The following is a 19,659-nucleotide window of genomic DNA, read 5'->3' on the forward strand; positions in this document are numbered from 1 at the left end:
TACGTCCACTGAGCTACACAGGTTCTTTTATGTTTATATATATATATATATATATATATATATTAAATGGTCCTGTATCTAAACTTAATTTTAAAATAACATATATGTAAAATTCACATTATAAATCTTGTTAAATTAAAGGACATTTTCTAAATTTTATAAAAGTAATGTGCATAACGGCCATTACGTAACAAATAAAGTCTTATTTTATTATTATTATATTATTATTATTTTTTTTTTTGGCCATTACCAATCAAACAGCTTGTTATTATCTTTGTCATATCTGTTTATCTGTCTGTTCGTCGTTCCACATAAAACAACTCTATGACGGATGAATCGATTTCAAAAATTTTATTTAATCCTGGCGAAAAGTCAATTATTGAATCGCTCTGTCAGGATATTAAACGCACCTTTTGAATGTAGTCTCTCGATTATCTTCTTGCGCTAATCTTCGCTGGACGAGAGGTTAGCGTACTCACTCTCTAACCAACACTCTGCAGGTTGAAATCCTACTACGGGAATGGATGTTTATGACTGTTTTAGCTGGGAGATGAATTTCATCCCCTGGTGCGAAACCACCAACCATCTTTTAAAAATAATAATACAAATTTTATTTTTTATCTTTTATATAAATTAATCTTAAATAAAATGAATTATTTTTCTAAAATTCTAATAGAGTATAATACACCTTTAAATATTTCATATATATTTGCATATAATTTTGCAAATCTATACTACTTTTATATTATATATTATATATTATATAAGCAGTCCTTATAATTACTTTTAATTATAAGGACTAATTATAATTATAATTAGAATTACTTATGTAATTCCAGGTATCTGTGATTCTCTCCGTTGGTGGGAACAACATACACTAGACAGAAATCTTGCATTTTTTTTTATTAATGAGCGCTTATTAAGTAACATAATATATATCGAGAACACTATTTCAATGTTCTTTCTTTTTTTATTTTGCAATTTTCTAATAATTTGTTTGTGTATACAGAAAGATCGATATACACTAAAAAGTAAACTGTTAAAGAGTTATGGTATGAGATGAATAGTTAAAAAGATATCTACCTAATATTCATGCTGAAATCTTCATGGTTTCCTCTGTTGAGAAATACTGCATCAGGCCATACCACAAGACAAGCCAACAATAACAGTAACACTTCCACTGACTGGATTCCACGATCGACGAAATCGCCATTAAAAATATAAGGATTTTCTCTAGAGGGCAAACCATTCTAAAAAAAAAAAAAGAAATTATTATAGAGAAATATTAAATGTTATAGTGGTGGTAGTAGATGAATTAGGGGCTTGGGTCAAAATGATACTTTTGTTATTCACTGCTCTTGTTGTTCTGGTAGATGGAGACAAGACTCGCACAGACTTACCTTGTACAGAATAGTAAGCAAGTCTTCTAACTTCCCATGGAGATCCCCACAGATGGTGATTTGTTGAGAAAGAGCACTAGAGGCAAAATTTATATTTGGTTTATATCGAAGGATTTTTCGGGCTCCGTGGATAAGGCTAAGAGCATATTTGGCATGCAGTCTCTGTAGAAAAAAAAAAAGAAATCAATCATATTTATTGTTATTATCGAATTCCGTCATATACACTGCTTGAAATAGATGCATTTTAATGTACACTAACCTTTCTTGTTCTAAACATGTCGATTAGAATCGAAACATCTTTCGCTTTGAGAGGAGGATTCAAATGAGGACCACGATAGTTATCTTCCAACAGTATGTGCTCGGGATTTGTTTTTTTCCATAATTCCATATCTTCCTTTTCTGTCTTTTTCCACATAGGTGATGCGGAACCTTTAAAAACAAGTAAGATTTCTACTTTAGTTTCATCTTTTAGCTTTTATCAAAGGTTGACATTTTAAATCACTCTGGAGAAAGACCCAATAATCAATTCGGGTTCAGAATAGGGAAAAAATGGAGCAGACACCTCGACCTTTATTCTTACTTTTTTTTATCGTCATAAAAGAAGACACTGACTTGCCATTTTGTCATCATTACTGGCGCACAAGATACTCAACGGCTAATACTTTCTTTCTAAGAATCTATTCACTGGCACAAGGCTAGAACTCCTGTTTCCCCCCCCCCCCAGAGATGTGTCGTTCTCCGAATATATTGGCATCTAGCAATAATGAATCGCGTGCAGCCACCGTTAAAGCTTGTGTTGCCAATGTGTCGTCTCTTTCACATCGAAGAAAAAGATAAAATAAACTAAAAAAAAAAATACTGTCGAGAATGAAAAGAAAGTTTTGTTATCAAGAACGACAAAAAAAAGTGACAGGTAGAGGGCACCACTGTCGACAACAGCGAAATAGGACGAAGATCGTAACATGGTTGCTGATTTTTTTTTTTTTTTTGAATTATTATTATTTTAAGAAGTTTCCGAGTTTGGTACCATACCAGTTAGAATTTAAAATAAATGTTGTCTTTTGTATGTATACCGACGCTTTAATAATGTAAAGATTAAAAAAAAAAAAGCTTAAAATGTGAATCATCAATTAGTCCATGTTTGAAATTAGCACTACTTTAAGAAGCAAGGAAAATAAATCACTAAAACTAAGTAAAAATTAAAATAAATACAATAAAAAAAACTCGATCAAAGCAGGTAAAAAAAATGCAATCTTCGATAGGCAATAAATCATAACAGGTGTTTATATTCCCTCATGTGCCATCCTTCATAAACGCACGTTAATGTTTTTTTTTTCATTACTAGGTTTCCAAAGGAGTATCGATCATCGACTCATATTTCATTTCGCAGAATCCCTTCTCTCTCTTCGCGACAGCTGCGCATTAGTAGATTATCTCATTATATGTAATATTGACAGCTATGTGATATTGATAACCATCATGACATTGTCCGAAACGACCATACACCTACAGTTGGAGGATGAATAATAAATGATGTGTGGCATTTATCAAGAAAATGTCAAAACAACACGTTAACATGCTGTTTAATATCTTTTATTACTCGCTTGGGATAGTCTTTCTAAATATGGGTAGAAAAAAAAAGCAAGCTGATCAAATTAGAGTATCCTTCAATCAATTTGAGTTTTACTTTTAAGCAACAAATCTCAACATCCATGGACTTACCTTCAGGGGTCGTCTGGTAAGGACCATAGGTTAGAGAGGGTCCAATGAAAGGATTCGCAGAATTTACGTGACAAATGAAGTCTTTGAAAAAGTTGTATAACTGCAAGAAAATATCAGTCAATAATATAAATTTAAACCTCTGTTTTTTACAATACACTGAAGTTAATTAACGGGAGTTTAAAATACACTACTGAATGATTTAATGTGTGCAAAACTAACCTTGGTTTGATCTTGTTCTCCAACATACTCTAAGGATTGAAATATGGTCCAGGAACACCTTCGCTTTATTTCTTGTCGGGCCAAGAATTTTCTATACCATTGCTGGATCAAAATGGCAGCATTGAATGCTGAAAAAAAAAGATGTTGAAAATTGTACAACTGCGCACATTATTATTCAATAAGTATGCTTAATAAATCCGCTTTTAGATATTCACCACCTTCCAAAAGTTAATCTTTTCAATCGATACTTCTATCAATAAATTCAATTCTCTCTCCATGAACTTTTTTGTGCGTAATTCCAAATCACTTAATAAATTATTAGCCAGATGTCTAAAAGTGATTATAAAAAAACTAACGGGCTCTTCCTCGATATTTTTTTTTTATTTCTGCAGCCATTAAGTCTATTTCTGGCAACACATTCTCACGTAATTGCTTGTCTACCTATGGCAGTAAAAATAACGATTTTTTACACACTTCGCCTTTCTCCCTTTACTATAGTATTGGCATGGCTAATTATATCACTATCCATTCTTCGTTTATCTATGTGCTATTATTTCAGTCCTCTTCCTTGTTTTCTTTTTTTTTTCCTAATTGCTGCAGATGATGCAAAATAGGAGCGAACAATAGTTGGTAAAGGTGATGTTGATATTCTGTAGGGAAATTTAGCACAGAAGATAACTCCGAGGACTTACTGGAAAAACTAGCTCAAAGATCCTTTGGATGTTGAAAAACACATGAATACTACATTATTATTATTCCTCTTTATAAGACATTGATACTCCATATTTGGACTATTTGTACACAGATCTTATAGCATAGGTTTCTTAGGGATGTAAGTGTTGTAAATATTATTATTATTATATCATATCAGTCATAGACATTTTAAAAATTTTATATCTGTGATTATCCATATTTATTATTTATACAACGATACTAATAATAATGATTTATTATTTATATAAAATCTTATAATTATAGTCTTATCCTTATAAGGACTAGCTTAAAGGGGCGAAGCAAGAATGGTTTTCATCTTCCCCGTTATCTCTGTAGAGGACAGTATATAGGTAGGGATAAGGTTATTGAGCTATCAAAGCTCTGATCATGGCAGGAGGGTAACAGCAATAGCCGAGCCTCAGTTAGAACTTCATTGGCTACAGCATTGCCATCCATTACCCTCCAAGGGTATTAATCACCGCATCTCCATGATTCCTACTTATCCTTATCCTTATAATAAGGACTGGCTTAAAGGGGCGAAGCAAGAATGCTTTTCATCTTCCCTGTTATCTGTAGATCTGCAGAGGACAGTGTAGGGATAAAGTGTTATTGAGCTATTAAAGCTCTGATCATGGCAAGAGGGTAGCAGCAATAGCCCAGCCTCAGTTAGAACTTCATTGGCTACAGCATTGCCATCTATTACTCTCCAAGGGTCATAACCTCCGAAACCATGATTCCTACTAATTGGTAGTGAGTAATTTAATTTAAGCTATATAAAAAGTTAATTGGTGTATAATGTAAAGACTAATTTATTATTAATTCATTTAAGTATTTCAAGTAATGTTTCTAATTTAAGGATATATCATATTATTTTTATTTTTTTATATTAAATGAATCCATATTTTTTTGTTATTTAAGGAAAGGGTGTTCTGTTTAACATATACAACATTACTATACGGATACGACAAAGGCAACAAGCCCATGAATAAATAATAGGAGGTGGAGAAAACGACCAACACCACCCTTTCCTTTGGGACATCTGTCATCCTTTTGTACTATTAACTATGATCAGGATATGGAGGAGTTTTGTTTTGCTTGCATTATTTGCAACGGAGTCAAGTTTCAGTAAGACTGGGGTACAGTAACCATGACAACGCCGAGTGACACTATTAAGAAACGCCTACTAAACCACACCCCGTATACAGACTAGTTATATTAATAGATGGATGACTGTCACAAGGCGGAAGTGGGACATTGCCATGAGTTTGTCTCACCGGAAGTGGACTCACTTCCTGTTATTCTATTACTGGCACATTTGGATCGTATATATGAGGAACACGAACAGAAAAACAAGCAGAGGGAGAGAAAAACATTTAAAAATTAAAAAAAAAAAGAGGAAAAATGTAATCAAGTAACCAGTTTCCTGACGGATGACTGGTGAAAGGTAAAATACCTATTGAATATATTACATGGAACGAAATGGCGACCATATGCTCGGTACGATACATATTTTTAGGAATGGATCAGACTTCTAACTACTTTTGAATAATGATGATTCCTGAGTTTGCAATGAACTCTTTGTAACATCCAACACCTCTTTGCAACTTTATGCTATCGAGATAGCCAATGCGGATCTGGTACTGGAAATCTTCACTTTTAGTATGTTGTATGCTTAGAAGCACACAACCACGATGTATGTGTATTTGTTTGTGTGTGTGTGTGAGTGTGTGGGAAAGACATGGGTTCGAACCCCGTCTAGACGCAAAGAACCTTTATCAGTAGGAATTATCTAGTCTCGTAAGACAATTCATGTCTTTATTGTTTGATTATTATTTTTTTTAAAATAAAGTGTTAAACAGAGTACATCGTGAAGTAAATATAGTTTCTCAATACCGTATGGCCCATGGTAGATTTTCCTTTGCAAATTAACCTGTTGTTTTTGCTTGTTGTGGAATCAAACGTTTACCAAAATTACTGTCAATATCGGAAAGTACTTTGCGGTGTCGAGGGTTAGTTAATCATCGGACCTCAAACCGTTTACAGGATAAGGTGGTCAGCCCTACGCCCCGGTATATCTTATGTTCTGTAGTGTTGAGTTCTCGAGGCCAGTTTGCCTGCTTTGCGGGATGAAAAACCCCAGGATAAACGGGAGAAAAACCTTACTGTCCAAGATCGGCTAACTTGGCTGTGGCTGAGGAAGATGCTTAAGCTCCTCGCGTCTCCGAAAGGAATCGAACCTAGGACACTCCTTCATCAAGCATATGGTTGCGAAGCGCACAGCCACTAAGCTCACCGCGCAGACGATTCGAATAATGTGGGCCCTATTTGCAACTGTTTTATTGTGCGCATATTTTAGAACCTCTGTTCTTCTAAAGTGCTTCGAAATGCATAGGTGCGCACGTTATTTTAAAGAAGGTTGGTAAAGATATACGATGAGCCCTGATTTTTAAAAGACAGGATCAGAGGCAGCCTCTTACACAATGGTAAACGATTAATAATTTGATTTGGGCCATTCTAGTGCAGAGATCTTGAGCCTAATTTTATTACTGATCTCCGTAAATATATACTAAGTATACATTATAAGTTCTTCAAAAAGAAGTTGATGCAAAAACGTTTCTCTTCTATTTTTTTATTTAATTTTTTCGTTTTTTTTTCCATTGTGCTCTTTGAGAGGCGGATGGTAAGTTTTCGATATTTTTTGGGAAAATTTTTGTTACCAAACCGGTCCTACTAAAATGTCTTCGCAATACAAAGAAATATTCAACAGTGGATACCTCGTCCCTAGTCGAGATGTCTGTTATTGAATGGTATGGCAATAAATTATATTCCACAAAAAATGTGTTATAAATTTCGTACAAAATTAAATTTCAGTACGTGTTTGGCAAAAATTACAAATTTCTTAAGGAAGTAATTAAGGAATTAATGTACAGTGCTTACAGAAAACTACGCTTAAAGAAAGCTGTTCCAGGCGAATTGTGTTTGAAGAAAGCTCTCTTCGTGGAGTCAAGTTGCAAACTTCGATGTCTTCTATTGTCTTTAAGATATCATCTAGATGATTTCATGCAAGGAACACTTATTAGAAAGCTTGAAGAAAGCCTCAAGATGACTGATATTGTCAGAGGGTTTGGAATCTCACACAGTGTTGTATCCAGGCTCCAGGAAGCGTGTCAAACCAATGGAGTGTGTTCAAGATGTTTGCTAAGAGGTCGCCCTCGCTCTACCACAGAGTACGAAGACAGATTTTTGGTTATAACAGCAAAACGTAATTGACGCACCACTGCAGGTCAGCTTGCAAGTCGGTTCCATTCAAGCACAGGTACGCGGATATCTCGACGAACTGTGACAAGACGTCTGCGACAAGTAGGCCTATTATGCCCGAAGGCTGGTAGTCAACGTCTCTTTATCCACAGCTCATCTCAGAGTACGTTTTCAATGGTGTTGTATCCATAAAAATTGGACAAGGCACCAATGGGCTAATGTACTCTTTACAGATGAGAGTCGTTTTAGTCTATCTGCCGATTCTAGACGACACCTGATCTGGCGTGAAAGTGGTACTGCTTTCTGTCCCGAGAATGTCCTCGAAAGGGATAGATACGGCGGTGCTGGGGTCATCAAGTTGGGAGGCATTATGCTTAATGGACGCACCGAGCTACAAAAGATGGAAAAAGGACTCTGACTGGTGAACGATGTTGTAACAAAGTTCTTCAACGTCATGTTTGATTGTTCCGTGTTGCTGTAGACGAAGGATTTATTTTTATGGGCGACAATGACACACCACATCGTACAAAAGAGCAGTGAAGCCACTTCTGGAGACCGAATTGACCCGAGAGGCCAGCACGTTACCCAGATCTCAACTCCACAGAACATGTTTGGAAAGCTTTTTTTTGCCTTTTATCCTGTCGAGTGCTACCAGGTGACCCCTTTGTGAGCGATTCAAAAATTTGAATGAGTACCCGCTTTCCATTCGAATCGGTTATACAAATTGTCCCAAGCTGATTCGTCTGAATTTGCGGTTGTGATCTTCAAAAACATTGTTCTTTCTTATGTTTTGGACACCAGTGTATTTCCATTACATGGTGATGTTTAATTATCGGATCATTCCCCCCCTAAGATTTTAAAATGCTTGATTAAAATTCTAATCAAAACAATATATGTAAATAAACAGTCCCGTTTTCTAGAAATTAGTGATTTTATTAATAAATTTGCTAGCTATTGCAAGATAGCATTGTGTTTATGCTCGTATATGTTCAGAACTATGGTGCAGCATATTAGTTTTTATTTGTCAATATCGTTTATCTCTCATCCAGTGTATGACGAAAACTTATTTTGTGTGTGTGTGTGTGTGTGTGCCTACGTGCGTGGTGCGCGCACATCAACGAATTATTAATTTTAGGACCCTTCTGAAATATCGCATTACTGGATGATTGTCTGTTAGGGTATCAATAAGATTAAATAGAACGAACAAATGCTACCCTTTTATTAAAACAAAGGATAATTTATAATAAATCGATTTATAAACCACTAGTCAAGTAATGTTTCCGTTTTGAAATTTAATAAGTTTTGAAAGTGAATGAAAGAATTTTCACACTGTTTTAGTATCTCTAAGCTTGGTATTTCTTTCACTACTTCCCATGTTCATTCTTTATTATTATTATTATTATTATTATTATTATTATTATTATTATTATTATTACGGACAACTCCAGCGAGTCCTTAGACTCATCGAGGGAGGCCCCAAATCATGTTCTTCACAACTATACGACATTCTCACAGTATCTATCATACCTTGCCTAAAACTCATTCACTGTCATAACACCCACAACAGACTTTGGCAGCTTATTCCACTCATTTACTACTCTAAAAGTAAAGAACCCAGCTCTAACACCCTTACTAACCACACTTTTGCCCAGCTTCCATTGATGTTCCCTAGTCCTCCCAAAACCAGCCCTGTTCTCAAAAATATCTTCTGAATTAATGTTACAGAAACTCTTCAGTAATTTGAATGTCTCAACCATACTCCCCTCCTCCGCCTATCAACTAATTTTTGCAACCCACAAATCTTCAACCTGTTCTCATAAGGTTCATTCCATAGGCCTGCTATCATCTTGGTCACTCGCCTCTGGATCCTCTCCACCTCCTCCCCATCAAGAAGAAACCTAGGTGACCAAATCTGGGCACAGTAGTCGAGATGGAGTCTTATCAAGGCTCGATACAGAGGAACAATAACAAGCTTGTCTCTGCTTATCAACGTATTCTTCAGCAACCAAGTGACTTGATGACCTGATTTGGCCACTTTTGCAATGTGCCCCCTAAACTTCAACTGCTTATCCAACAACACTCCTAAATCTCGTGCCTCATCAATTTCCTGGAGTACAGTTCCACCACTGTAGTAAACTGCTGCTAATCTTTTCACCCCAAAATGTATAACCTTACATTTTGTCACATTAAATTGACATCCATTCTCCTTAGCCCAGACCTCCAATCTATCCAAATCATCCTGCAAAATTTTGACATCACCTGCATTCACTATTTCCCTACCCAACTTTGCATCATCCGCAAACAAATGAACTGTTCCTCTCAGATCATTTCCTATATCGTTAATGAACAAATTAAACAGTAGTGGTCAAAGAATAGAACTCTGCAGCACACCACTAGTCACAGGCCTTCTTTTAGACTCCACTCCTGAATAAACCACTCTCTGATATCTCTCCATCAACCACCCTCCTATCCATCTCACCAACCCTATATCCATCCCCATATGTTGCAGTTTACTGATTAGAGTTCCATGTGGTATCCTGTAATTTTCAACAGCAGCCTTGGAACCACCTTTATGCAGAGGAACTATTTTCCCCTCTTTCCACCCCCTTGGTACTGACCCAGACCCGAGGCTCAAATTAAAGAAAATGGTCAAGGGCACTGACAATTCTTTAGCCGCTTCACGTACGATACGAGCTGATATATCATCCCATCCCACAGATGTATTGACATTGAGGTTCTGTAATAGACTATTTACCTCTACTTCATTCATCACAAATTCCAGTATAAGTTGTTGGTTCTTCCATTCCTGCAATGTCACCACCTGGATGATATACTCTTGCAAAGTGCTCGTTCAGTAATTCCACTATATCGACTGATTCGGATACCTCCCTACCCTCAGCATTTTTTAAAATCATTCTGCCATGAACATTTTTCCTTTTACTTGCAACATATTGAAAAAACTGTTTGGGATTCTCTTTAGCCTGCATGGCCAATTTTCTTTCATAATCCTCTTTTGTTTTTCTTACCACCCTTGTTACCTTCCTGGCCTGAGCTTTATACTGTTCCTACACCTGCAGGTCACCTTTCTCCTTAAATTCCCTCCACAATTGTTTCTTTTTTTGCAACCCAAGCTTAATAGTGTTATTCATCCATTTAACCCCTACTTGATTTATTATTCGGACTCTTGGTATACAGTCAACCATTTCCTCCTGCAAACACTTCTTAACCACCTCCCATGCACTATCAACATCCAGCCCTTGCAGTTTTACATGCCATGGCACTGAGCCAAGCACACACCTAAGCTTGTCATACTTACCAGCCCGGTAATTCCACATGTACCCTGTCTTAATTGTAAATTCCACTCCTTTAGCCACCTCCCAAGTCATGACCTTATGATCACTCTCACCAATTGGTGGCAACATGGTCATGTTCGTTACAGCCACATTCTCAGATGCAATTACAAGGTCCAGCACTCTCTGCTCCCTAGTATTTTACACTACATGCTGTCGCAAATAGTTGTCCCTTAATAACCGCATAAAATCCAGTTCCTTCCTCCGATGTGCCCTCTCCTCCTTCCAGTCAATGTTACCATAATGAAATCACCCATAATTATTATGAAATCATCATAATAATTACCCTACTTCACTCATTTCTTCTATTTGCCTATGCATACTGTTCCCACAATCTATTCTATCACCTGGTCTATAGCAGCACCCAATTATATATTTTGTTCTGCTAGACTCTATCTCACACCAAATAGCCTCAAATGTGCTCTTTTCTCTATCCTGCAATTCAACTTCTATACTCCTTGGCTGCAACTCATCAGCTATCATCAATAACACTCCTCCCCCTTTTTATTCTCCCTATCACCCCTGAACACGGTAGACCAGTCGCATTCAATCCCACTAGCTTTATCATCTTCTGTCAGCCATGTTTCACTAATACCAACAACCTGTGGCCTGGAAGTGCCAACCAAGGCCAAAAGCTCTTCCTTCTTGTTCCTAATACTCCTGGCATTAGTGTATATGAATTGCAGAAGCCCGTTACTCCCATCCCTACTTTGATGCCTTATATTAACTCCCATTCTGATTTGTTGTCCTTCGTACTCGCTCGGGCATATTATACTCATTCATACACTCAACTGCCTCCCTAAAGTCTGCATATCTACTCCCCTCCCCTCAGAGAAACTAATAAATCTAGTTTCTCTGAGTCTGTACATCCACTTCCACTTCATTCTTCAACACTTTTTCAAGCCTTCGTACACCAAATCCATTCAAATGTAACCCACCCATCTTATATAAATCCTTTGGCCCATCGAACTCACTCCACACATCCACAAATTCCACACCACTCTCCATGCATAACCCACGCATAAAGTCATTGGCAATTATGGCCCTCCTTCTAAACACTTCGCTGTCATACTGCGGCAAAATACTCGCCATCCTAACTCTCTCTCACTCTTCTCTTTTGCTACCTCAAGTAATTCCCCTCACATCCTCTATCATTTCCATTTTGTCTTCTTTCAAATCATTTGTTCCTGCCACGACTATCATCTCTTTCACCCTCTGTTTTTGCACTCGAATAGATTCGCTGACGTCCTTTATGTTCGCACCCGGTTGGTACGATTTCGTCAAACTCTCAACTATCACACCTCTTAATAACGAATCTCCGTAGAGCAGTACGGTTCACTTTATGAATGATTTGATTACAGAGTTTCCTAAACTGATAGCTATTTCGAAAAATATTTATTCATTCTCTCTTTTAATAACGTTTAGAGACACGTTACAGCCTTTTAGCCCTTCGTTTCTTTATCACTCTCTTAATGAATAAAGCGGTATGATTTTTACTATGTGCTTGTGTAACTACAGTGAGAAGATTTTTAACGTATTTTAACGTTAAACGTGTAGCTCCGTTTGTACCTCTGGAGATTTTCCTAACAGCCAGAGGTTTGAGGAGTGCTAGAACAGTATACGATGCATATTTATGAAAATATATTAAACATATCTTCCCATTTGTCGGTGCTCATCTGGTCTCTTTAGGTCAAGGGTTAAACGTGTAGCTCCGTTTGTACCTCTGGAGATTTTCCTAACAGCCAGAGGTTTGAGGAGTGCTAGAACAGTATACGATGCATATTTATGAAAGGATGGAAGGGTTTAGATGAGCAACTAAAAACTACAGTTCGCAGCTTTTAGGTGACAGATGATTTTCATCATCCGATGTGAGACCACCGCTCTGCTTATTGAAAGCGGGAAGTGCTTTGAAAAAATTTCACGTTCGGTCTCTAAGAGAGGATCGCAATCGCGTAATAAAAAATATAAAGAACAAAATACATTTGCCAACCCATAGCACGATATCGCGATACTGCTTTTCTTCATTCAGACAATGTAACATTGGGGAAAAAATCATTTTTTAATGGTTAATGGCTGTGGGACTGCCTGAAAACGATCTTAGTCAGTACAAGAAATTTGTGGATCCTTTTAACAAGTGTTTGAGAAGACAAAAATGAAAGTAAGTCGAAAAATAACAGCACTGTTTCCATATTTCAATGTATTTATTCTCTGTATTGCGGGATTAAAATGCGAAATTCCGGAGGGAAAAAAAATTAAATTACTTGCTTATGAGACCGGTTAATTTACCTCTATTTGAAACGACCTTATAACGATTTTACGTGTCCTAGACGGGGTTCAACAGTCGTGCCTATGGTTTTTCCAATCAATTAGAGTGTAATCAACTCAGTTTCTAAGGATCTTGTGAAGGAACTTACTAAGACAAGCGAACAAAATCTGGAATTCCTGGAAATATTGCTTGAAATATTTGGGAGTTTCCTGTAAACTCTGGACATCTACAGTAAATACTTATTGTTATACGAGACTGAAATGTTTTGAAACTTAATTACTAATAAAGCGTCTAGTCTGTCTTTATAATTTAATCCCTGTCTAAAATACCACGAATCGTATTTTTTTCTGTGAACAATTTGAGTTAGATCTTTCTCATCAAAAAATAGGTGTTGGTACTCAATATGAGTATAGTCAGAAAAACGTAAAGTAAATGATAAAAAAAAAATAATGGAAAAGGAAACTCAATAGTTTGGAGACAAAATAAAATTTACTCTCTCGAAATAGCAATTAATCTATATTTCTTGTGTTTCGGCCACCCTGCAAATGTATATGAATAATTGGTCACTCTACTAGTACTCCATATGATAAGAGGCTATTAACTATCATAAAAAATATGCTTTAATAAGGAAATACCGAGCAGACATATGAATTCAAAATTATAATAAGAAAAACACCCGTAAAATATTATTTAATAGTAAACTTTTTGCCTGTGTATCGCAGGCATCTTCAGTACATTTCTAAAGCTAATAGAAAAATAACTGACAATTCCAAAGGGCGCCACCTAAGTAGCTAATGTAAGATAACTAAAAAGGTCAATACATTTCCTAACTAAAAAAAAAAAAAAATATATATATATATATATATATATATATATATATTAGTTATTGTATATATATACAATCAAAAGTTAGGAAAGATTAGCTGATTTATAAAGTACTATCTCCCATAAAGGGGATAGAAGTAAACTATCGGATCTGTTTAAGTTAGGAGAGTAAAGTTTCGCATGTTTCTTTATAAAGCCGTTCCATGAGGAACAAGTTTTAAATCCACTGAATATTTTTGTTGCCTTTCGACCTTTCAGAAAAATATCCACCTTTCTCACTTCTCCAAAAGACAAGCTTCCACATCTTAGTTATCCAGGTGTCTACCATATTCCTTATTCTTGTGGATTATCTTATTTCGGACAGACAGGAAGATCTGCCTCTATTAGGCTAGAAGAACACCAGTCTTACATTCAATACCTTGAACCTGAACAGTCTGGACTTGCAGAACATGCCAACATCATTAATAGAGTTCATTGGAAAAAGACAAGAGTCCTTCACAAAAGTCAGTTCCTCATGGAACGGCTTTATAAAGAAACATGGGAAATTTGACTTCATTCTCCTAACTTAAACAGATCCGATGGTTTACGTCAATCCCCTTTATGGGAGATAGTACTTTATAAATCATGTAATCTTTCCTAACTTTTTATTGTTTATATATATACTTTTATTGTTATTTTATTTTATTTTATTTTATTTATTTATTTATTTTTTAGATAGGAAATTCATTGACCTTTTTAGTTATCTTACATTAGCTATTTAGATGGCGCCCTTTGGAATTGTCAGTTATTGTTCAATTAGCTTTAGAAATGTACCGAAGATGCCTACGATACACAGGCGAAAATGTTACTATTAAATATATTTTACGTGAGTTTTTCCGTTATTATACTTTTGAATTCAACTATCATAAAAATGCGATTTGTGAACAATTCGAAGGCATTTGTCTTCGGTGGATGTTTTTCTAAACGATTTGAATTTACCAAGTACTTGAGATCCTTATTAGCAAGACAATATTTTTTGTAATTTATCCTAACAGAACAGGTGAAAAAGTAAACATTTTAAAATTATTATTTTGCGTACAATACCTGAAGCAGTTTCAAAGCAATACATCGTTGTAGGTTGGCATCCTAGAAGAAAAATAGGATGCCAACCTACAAGAGTTTTTATCTACTTCATTTATGGAAGCAGGGACGAAAAAGAACAGCTACTGCTTTTATTCATCCCTGCTTCATGGAAGCTTAACTTACATTTAAATGCGATGCAATTTTCTGCTTTCGGGTATGTCTAAATCTTTTCTAGATGTGTGGATAATTTGGTTTGACTATTCTCAGATATAGTAGAAGCAGATCAGGAAGATGGAGATTAGGATGAAAGCCAGTTGCAGTATATTTCACTTGAACACTCTTGGTGAACTATTTGTGAAGCGAAGATGGACGAAATTTTAAAATGGAGCAGAGGATGAATGCCTCAATCTCATCTTTTCCCATGTAATCTAATTAATGCTCCAAAGGACGTTAAACCCTATCTACATGGTATATTATGGCTGTCAACTGTGTGTGTGTGTGTGTGTTCTTGTAGGATGACGACCTCGACTTTCAGGTGAATAAACCCTCCGCGCCCATATGTCACCGGCTAACCTTGTGATATTTCTTCCATTTCTTTCTCCTTGTACTGCTTTTTTGAATCTACTCCATTCACTGTTTTTTCTTTGTAAGCTCCAATTAGCTTCCTTCTTTGTGCTTTCCCTGATGCAATCATTCAACGCTCACTTTTCATCTTCTGCTGTTTGCTTCACTTGCAAAAGACCATGTCCTCCACTTTTCCTGGCAATGTATAATCGATCCCCATCACTGCGTGGGTCTCATCATTCGCCGTCATTAATTTTCGATCAGGAGTATCCAAATCGGCTTGTATCTATCCAATTATCCATGCTGCGTAATCTGATCACGATTTATACGAATAAATAAATTCTCTGACAAGATTTTAATTTTCTTTTCATCTGTATATTTGATTCCTTTGTTGCCTGTTATTTTCCTTCGAAATGTTGAGAGTATTACGCATTTCTCAAATTCAAATTCCATACTTCGAATAGTAAAATCATCGAGAAAATTAAGAAGTGCTTTGAGCAGTGAATCAATTTCTTTGGATGATTTTCCGTATATGAATACGTACGTTTCTGTCGTTTAGCAGCTCTGGACAGCTTCCTGTATTTTGTCCACATGTTTTAGATAACGAGTTTAATAAAAGTAAACAAATATAAATATATCATATTTATTAGTAAATTAATGGGTAAAATATATTAGTAACTTAATGGGTGCACCTTTTGGACAACTCGTATAGCAGAGTATATAAGTTCTTTTCGCTATACCCTTTGGTATTAATTTGGTCTAGCTACTCACTGATGAGTAGGTCTAGGAAATGTGTTTTTACGTTATGGAAAAATACCAAGAATAGCGATCAGAACTTTACCCACCTTTGCAACGAGTTGCCCGTGTTCGTACTACGTTCTAGGACTACTGGCATTTAGCTCACGCTAGTATTCGCCGATACTTTTATAGTTTTTTATACTATATTCGGCATGAAACTCTCTGATTCCAATCTTTGTGTCTCTTATTCGGTTTTAAAACAATGTGGGATCTAATATCCCCTTAATTTAATTAATGTAAACAAATATAACCTTACAAGTTTCGTAAATGGTCAGACTTACATCGTTATAAGGGATATTGGCGAACGTTGTACAGAAAAGAGACTAGAAAGAATTAATCACACATATTACATGATATTAGACCTTCACAATTGGTACACACAAATAAGTAACCAGAATAAATTAGATTTTTAATAATGGCAGACCGAACTCGGTGTTGGTTTCATTTTTGTTACAGTGTGTGTGTGAGGATACTTAGCGTTTCAGAGAAATACTTGAACTTTCTTGTAAAACAATTATGACCAATAAAGGCATTTTTGTTTATTGCCAAACTTCTTGATGGCCTGTTGTAGTTGCATGAAATAACCATCCAGATCCCATCCTATGGGATCTGGATAGCTATTTCATGCTATCTTCATTTTTCGATGTCTCTTACGTGTTCAGACATATGGATCTTCACACAACCTTCATGTCTGGGCTACATAACAAATGCCACAAGAGCAATGAATCTCATTAATACCTGTTTTTTTTTTATTATTATTCATGGGATGAAGGTGTATATATATATATATATATATATATATATATATATGGCAAGAGGGTAACAGCAATAGCCGAGTCTCAGTTAGAACTTCATTGGCTACAGCATTGCCCTCCCTAGGTACCCATTTTAGTCGCCTCGTACGACATGCATGAGCTACATTGGGGCGATGTGTAAGTAAAGCCAACTCTAAAAATTCGGACGATCCCTAGGCCACTCAATCGTGGGCGAAAGACCGTCCATCTCAGCGGTGGCTCCACTCAGTGATTGCCTTCCACCCACACACCACCACCGAGCAGAACCGCTCATATTCCGAAGGAAATCATTCACCGACAAAGCCCCTCAGCGGGCCGTGCCGGAGAACACTTTGAGTATCCGGAGAATCTCCGGATACTCAAATTGCTCCCTTAAGGCAAAAACCTTAAGAGAGCGAACTCAAAACTCTCGAATCTCTGCGCCTCAGGGAGGTAACAGCAACAGCCGAGCCTCAGTTTAACTTCATTGGTTCAGCATTGCCATCCATTATCCTCCCTAGGTACCCATTTTAGTCGCCTCGTACGACATGCATGAGCTACATTGGGGCTATTCTTATCTCGGGCACCACACGGGGGGAGGGGATGAGACGATGCCTTTCAGCTAAACAAGTACAAGTGTAATATAAGTAGACAAAAGGTGCTTGAACTTATTAATAAAATTCTCTGGATAAGAGAAAGATGTAGAAACTTTTTTAACTTGAATGTATTATTTTTAAAGATACCAAGAAACTTTATACTTGGTTTTAATCTTTTTGTCAAGTAAGCAAAACAAAGTTTTGCGCATGAAATATATTCATTTCTATTACTTGTATATAGAGCCTAATGGCATTTAACGACTTAACACCTTTTGGCTATATGTATATGACTTCTGCATTACTTCAAATTGGTATCTCTCCCAGGTCTGGCTCCCACTGAGGAGACCTCAATAAAGGTCGAAACCAGTTTGAATAGTGACCCTTCCCATCATGCATTACATTATATACGCTTGAAAGGGGGGGGCTTTACATTATGGGGTACATGCTAAGGCAAGTGATGGGAAGTCATCAGCCTCTACATACAAGTAGCTCAGACGTGAATATATTTCACGCGCAAAAATTTGTTTTGTCAACAACACTGAGACCAACTGAAAAAGCTCTAAATAATTATAAATAATTATACAGAACGAATGTATTTAATTTATCATATTATGAGGAGATAAGTGCAGAAATAAGTTTGCATTTATCAATACGGAAAGGGATGGTGATGCTTCAGATGATATCAAACAAAATCCAAAGCCCTTCAGGTGGTTTTAGAAAAGTTATTGTATTGTGTAGTAGATAAATTTTGATATGTATTACGAAATAGCGAGTTTTATTTATATATTTTGAGACTGTTCAAATATAGCGTATCCAGAACTGCTTAATTTTTTAACGCGAGCCTTTCTCATTCAGAAGGATTTTAGATCTCTCAACGTATCGTGTGCATTCGTCTCCTACAGTACTAAACATTAACTTTTTTCAAGCTATCCTCTAATAAGCAAGGTGGTCTCACACTAGGCAACTTCTTCTGCCACCTGAAGATCCTGTATGCTCGCAGTGGGATTCGATCCCCATGATCTATTGCTTGGAGAGCAGAAGCGATATCCTTTCGGCTTTCCAAGCCGTCATTGTGATTAAGAGAGAGTTAGGATAGATTATGTCAATTTTTTTTACTTTTCTATGAGAAAGTAATGAAAGGAATAGACTAGGTAACGAATAATGCAATTATTTGGATTTCGGCAAAATTCGGCAAATTTCAGCAAAATTAACTTTACGCATAACAAACGTGCTGACAAATCACCAGATACGTATTGTTGATTATCTTACAAGACAAGCAGGATATTGGTGAGAAATTATACGACTGGCAGCAGTGTATAGAGGGGACTATTCTAAGTCCTAGGTACCCAGGATTCCTTGTTACAGTTTTTGTGGTTTAGTATATTCCTAAATGGTTAAGGATAAATATTTATTTCTTTGTTGATGACGGTTGCTGAGTAGAATAATCAACTGTTAAAATGACCTCGGTTATTTTACAGGAGAATCTTAAAATGATAAAAACAGATCTGAAAGAAGGGGTTTTAAATGTAATGTAAGTAATTATAAAAGTTAATGAACTGTTGATAATTCAAGTTCGAGAATCATATTGAAAAAAAAATACGACTAAAGTATAGAAGATTGTAGGGGTTATTAAAAGAAGCTATAGCTGTTACAGAAAGAAAGAAAGAAAGAAAGAAAGAAAGAAAATGATAATGGACACAGAGTCCTCTGTCCAGCTAATATTGGATTATGAATCACAAGACTGGTCGTCTGATGGATGAAAAACTCGAGGGCATTCAGGAAAGATTCGCTAAGTGCATGGCGACATTGTATCCTTATGGTTACGTGAATCGATTGGTCTGCTGTAATTTGTGGATCTATTTGACAGAAGATGGACAAGATACGTAACTGAAGTTTCTCAGTTGGTTCTTGTTGCACTGGAATGAGCCACTAATTGAGAAACTAATAAAAAGTTAGTTGAAGAAAAGAGAACCAATACGGAGTTCAATTATTTATCTTTTAATTTTTATTGTTAGACTCCTATAAAATTGGTTATAGAAGGAGTGAATTTATGTCGCTTTCCGAACGAATTAGTTATCTGTAATTAATGAATAACGTTACCCAGTGTGAACT

At 36.2% G+C, this 19,659-nt stretch overlaps 1 protein-coding gene across 1 annotated transcript in view; it reads right to left on the reverse strand.

Annotated features, from left to right (window-relative positions):
• Positions 1 to 15,510, reverse strand: part of LOC150105802 (serine/threonine-protein phosphatase with EF-hands pef-1-like) — a 34,700-nt gene extending 19,190 nt beyond the window's left edge. Inside the window, exons 1-6 of the mRNA XM_090394566.1 lie at positions 15,390 to 15,510; positions 3,342 to 3,469; positions 3,123 to 3,222; positions 1,660 to 1,829; positions 1,401 to 1,562; positions 1,084 to 1,250 (exon numbers count right to left, since the gene is read on the reverse strand). Coding sequence (XP_090250692.1) covers positions 1,084 to 1,250; positions 1,401 to 1,562; positions 1,660 to 1,829; positions 3,123 to 3,222; positions 3,342 to 3,469; positions 15,390 to 15,510 — 848 coding nt within the window. The remainder of the gene's footprint in view (positions 1 to 1,083; positions 1,251 to 1,400; positions 1,563 to 1,659; positions 1,830 to 3,122; positions 3,223 to 3,341; positions 3,470 to 15,389) is intronic.
• Positions 15,511 to 19,659: the final 4,149 nt, after the last annotated feature.

The sequence above is a fragment of the Typopeltis vanoorti genome, chromosome 6 (genome assembly GCF_054136105.1).
Source record: "Typopeltis vanoorti isolate ZY-2024b chromosome 6, IOZ_Tvanoo_1.0, whole genome shotgun sequence".
NCBI classification, from domain to species: Eukaryota; Metazoa; Arthropoda; class Arachnida; order Uropygi; family Thelyphonidae; genus Typopeltis; species Typopeltis vanoorti.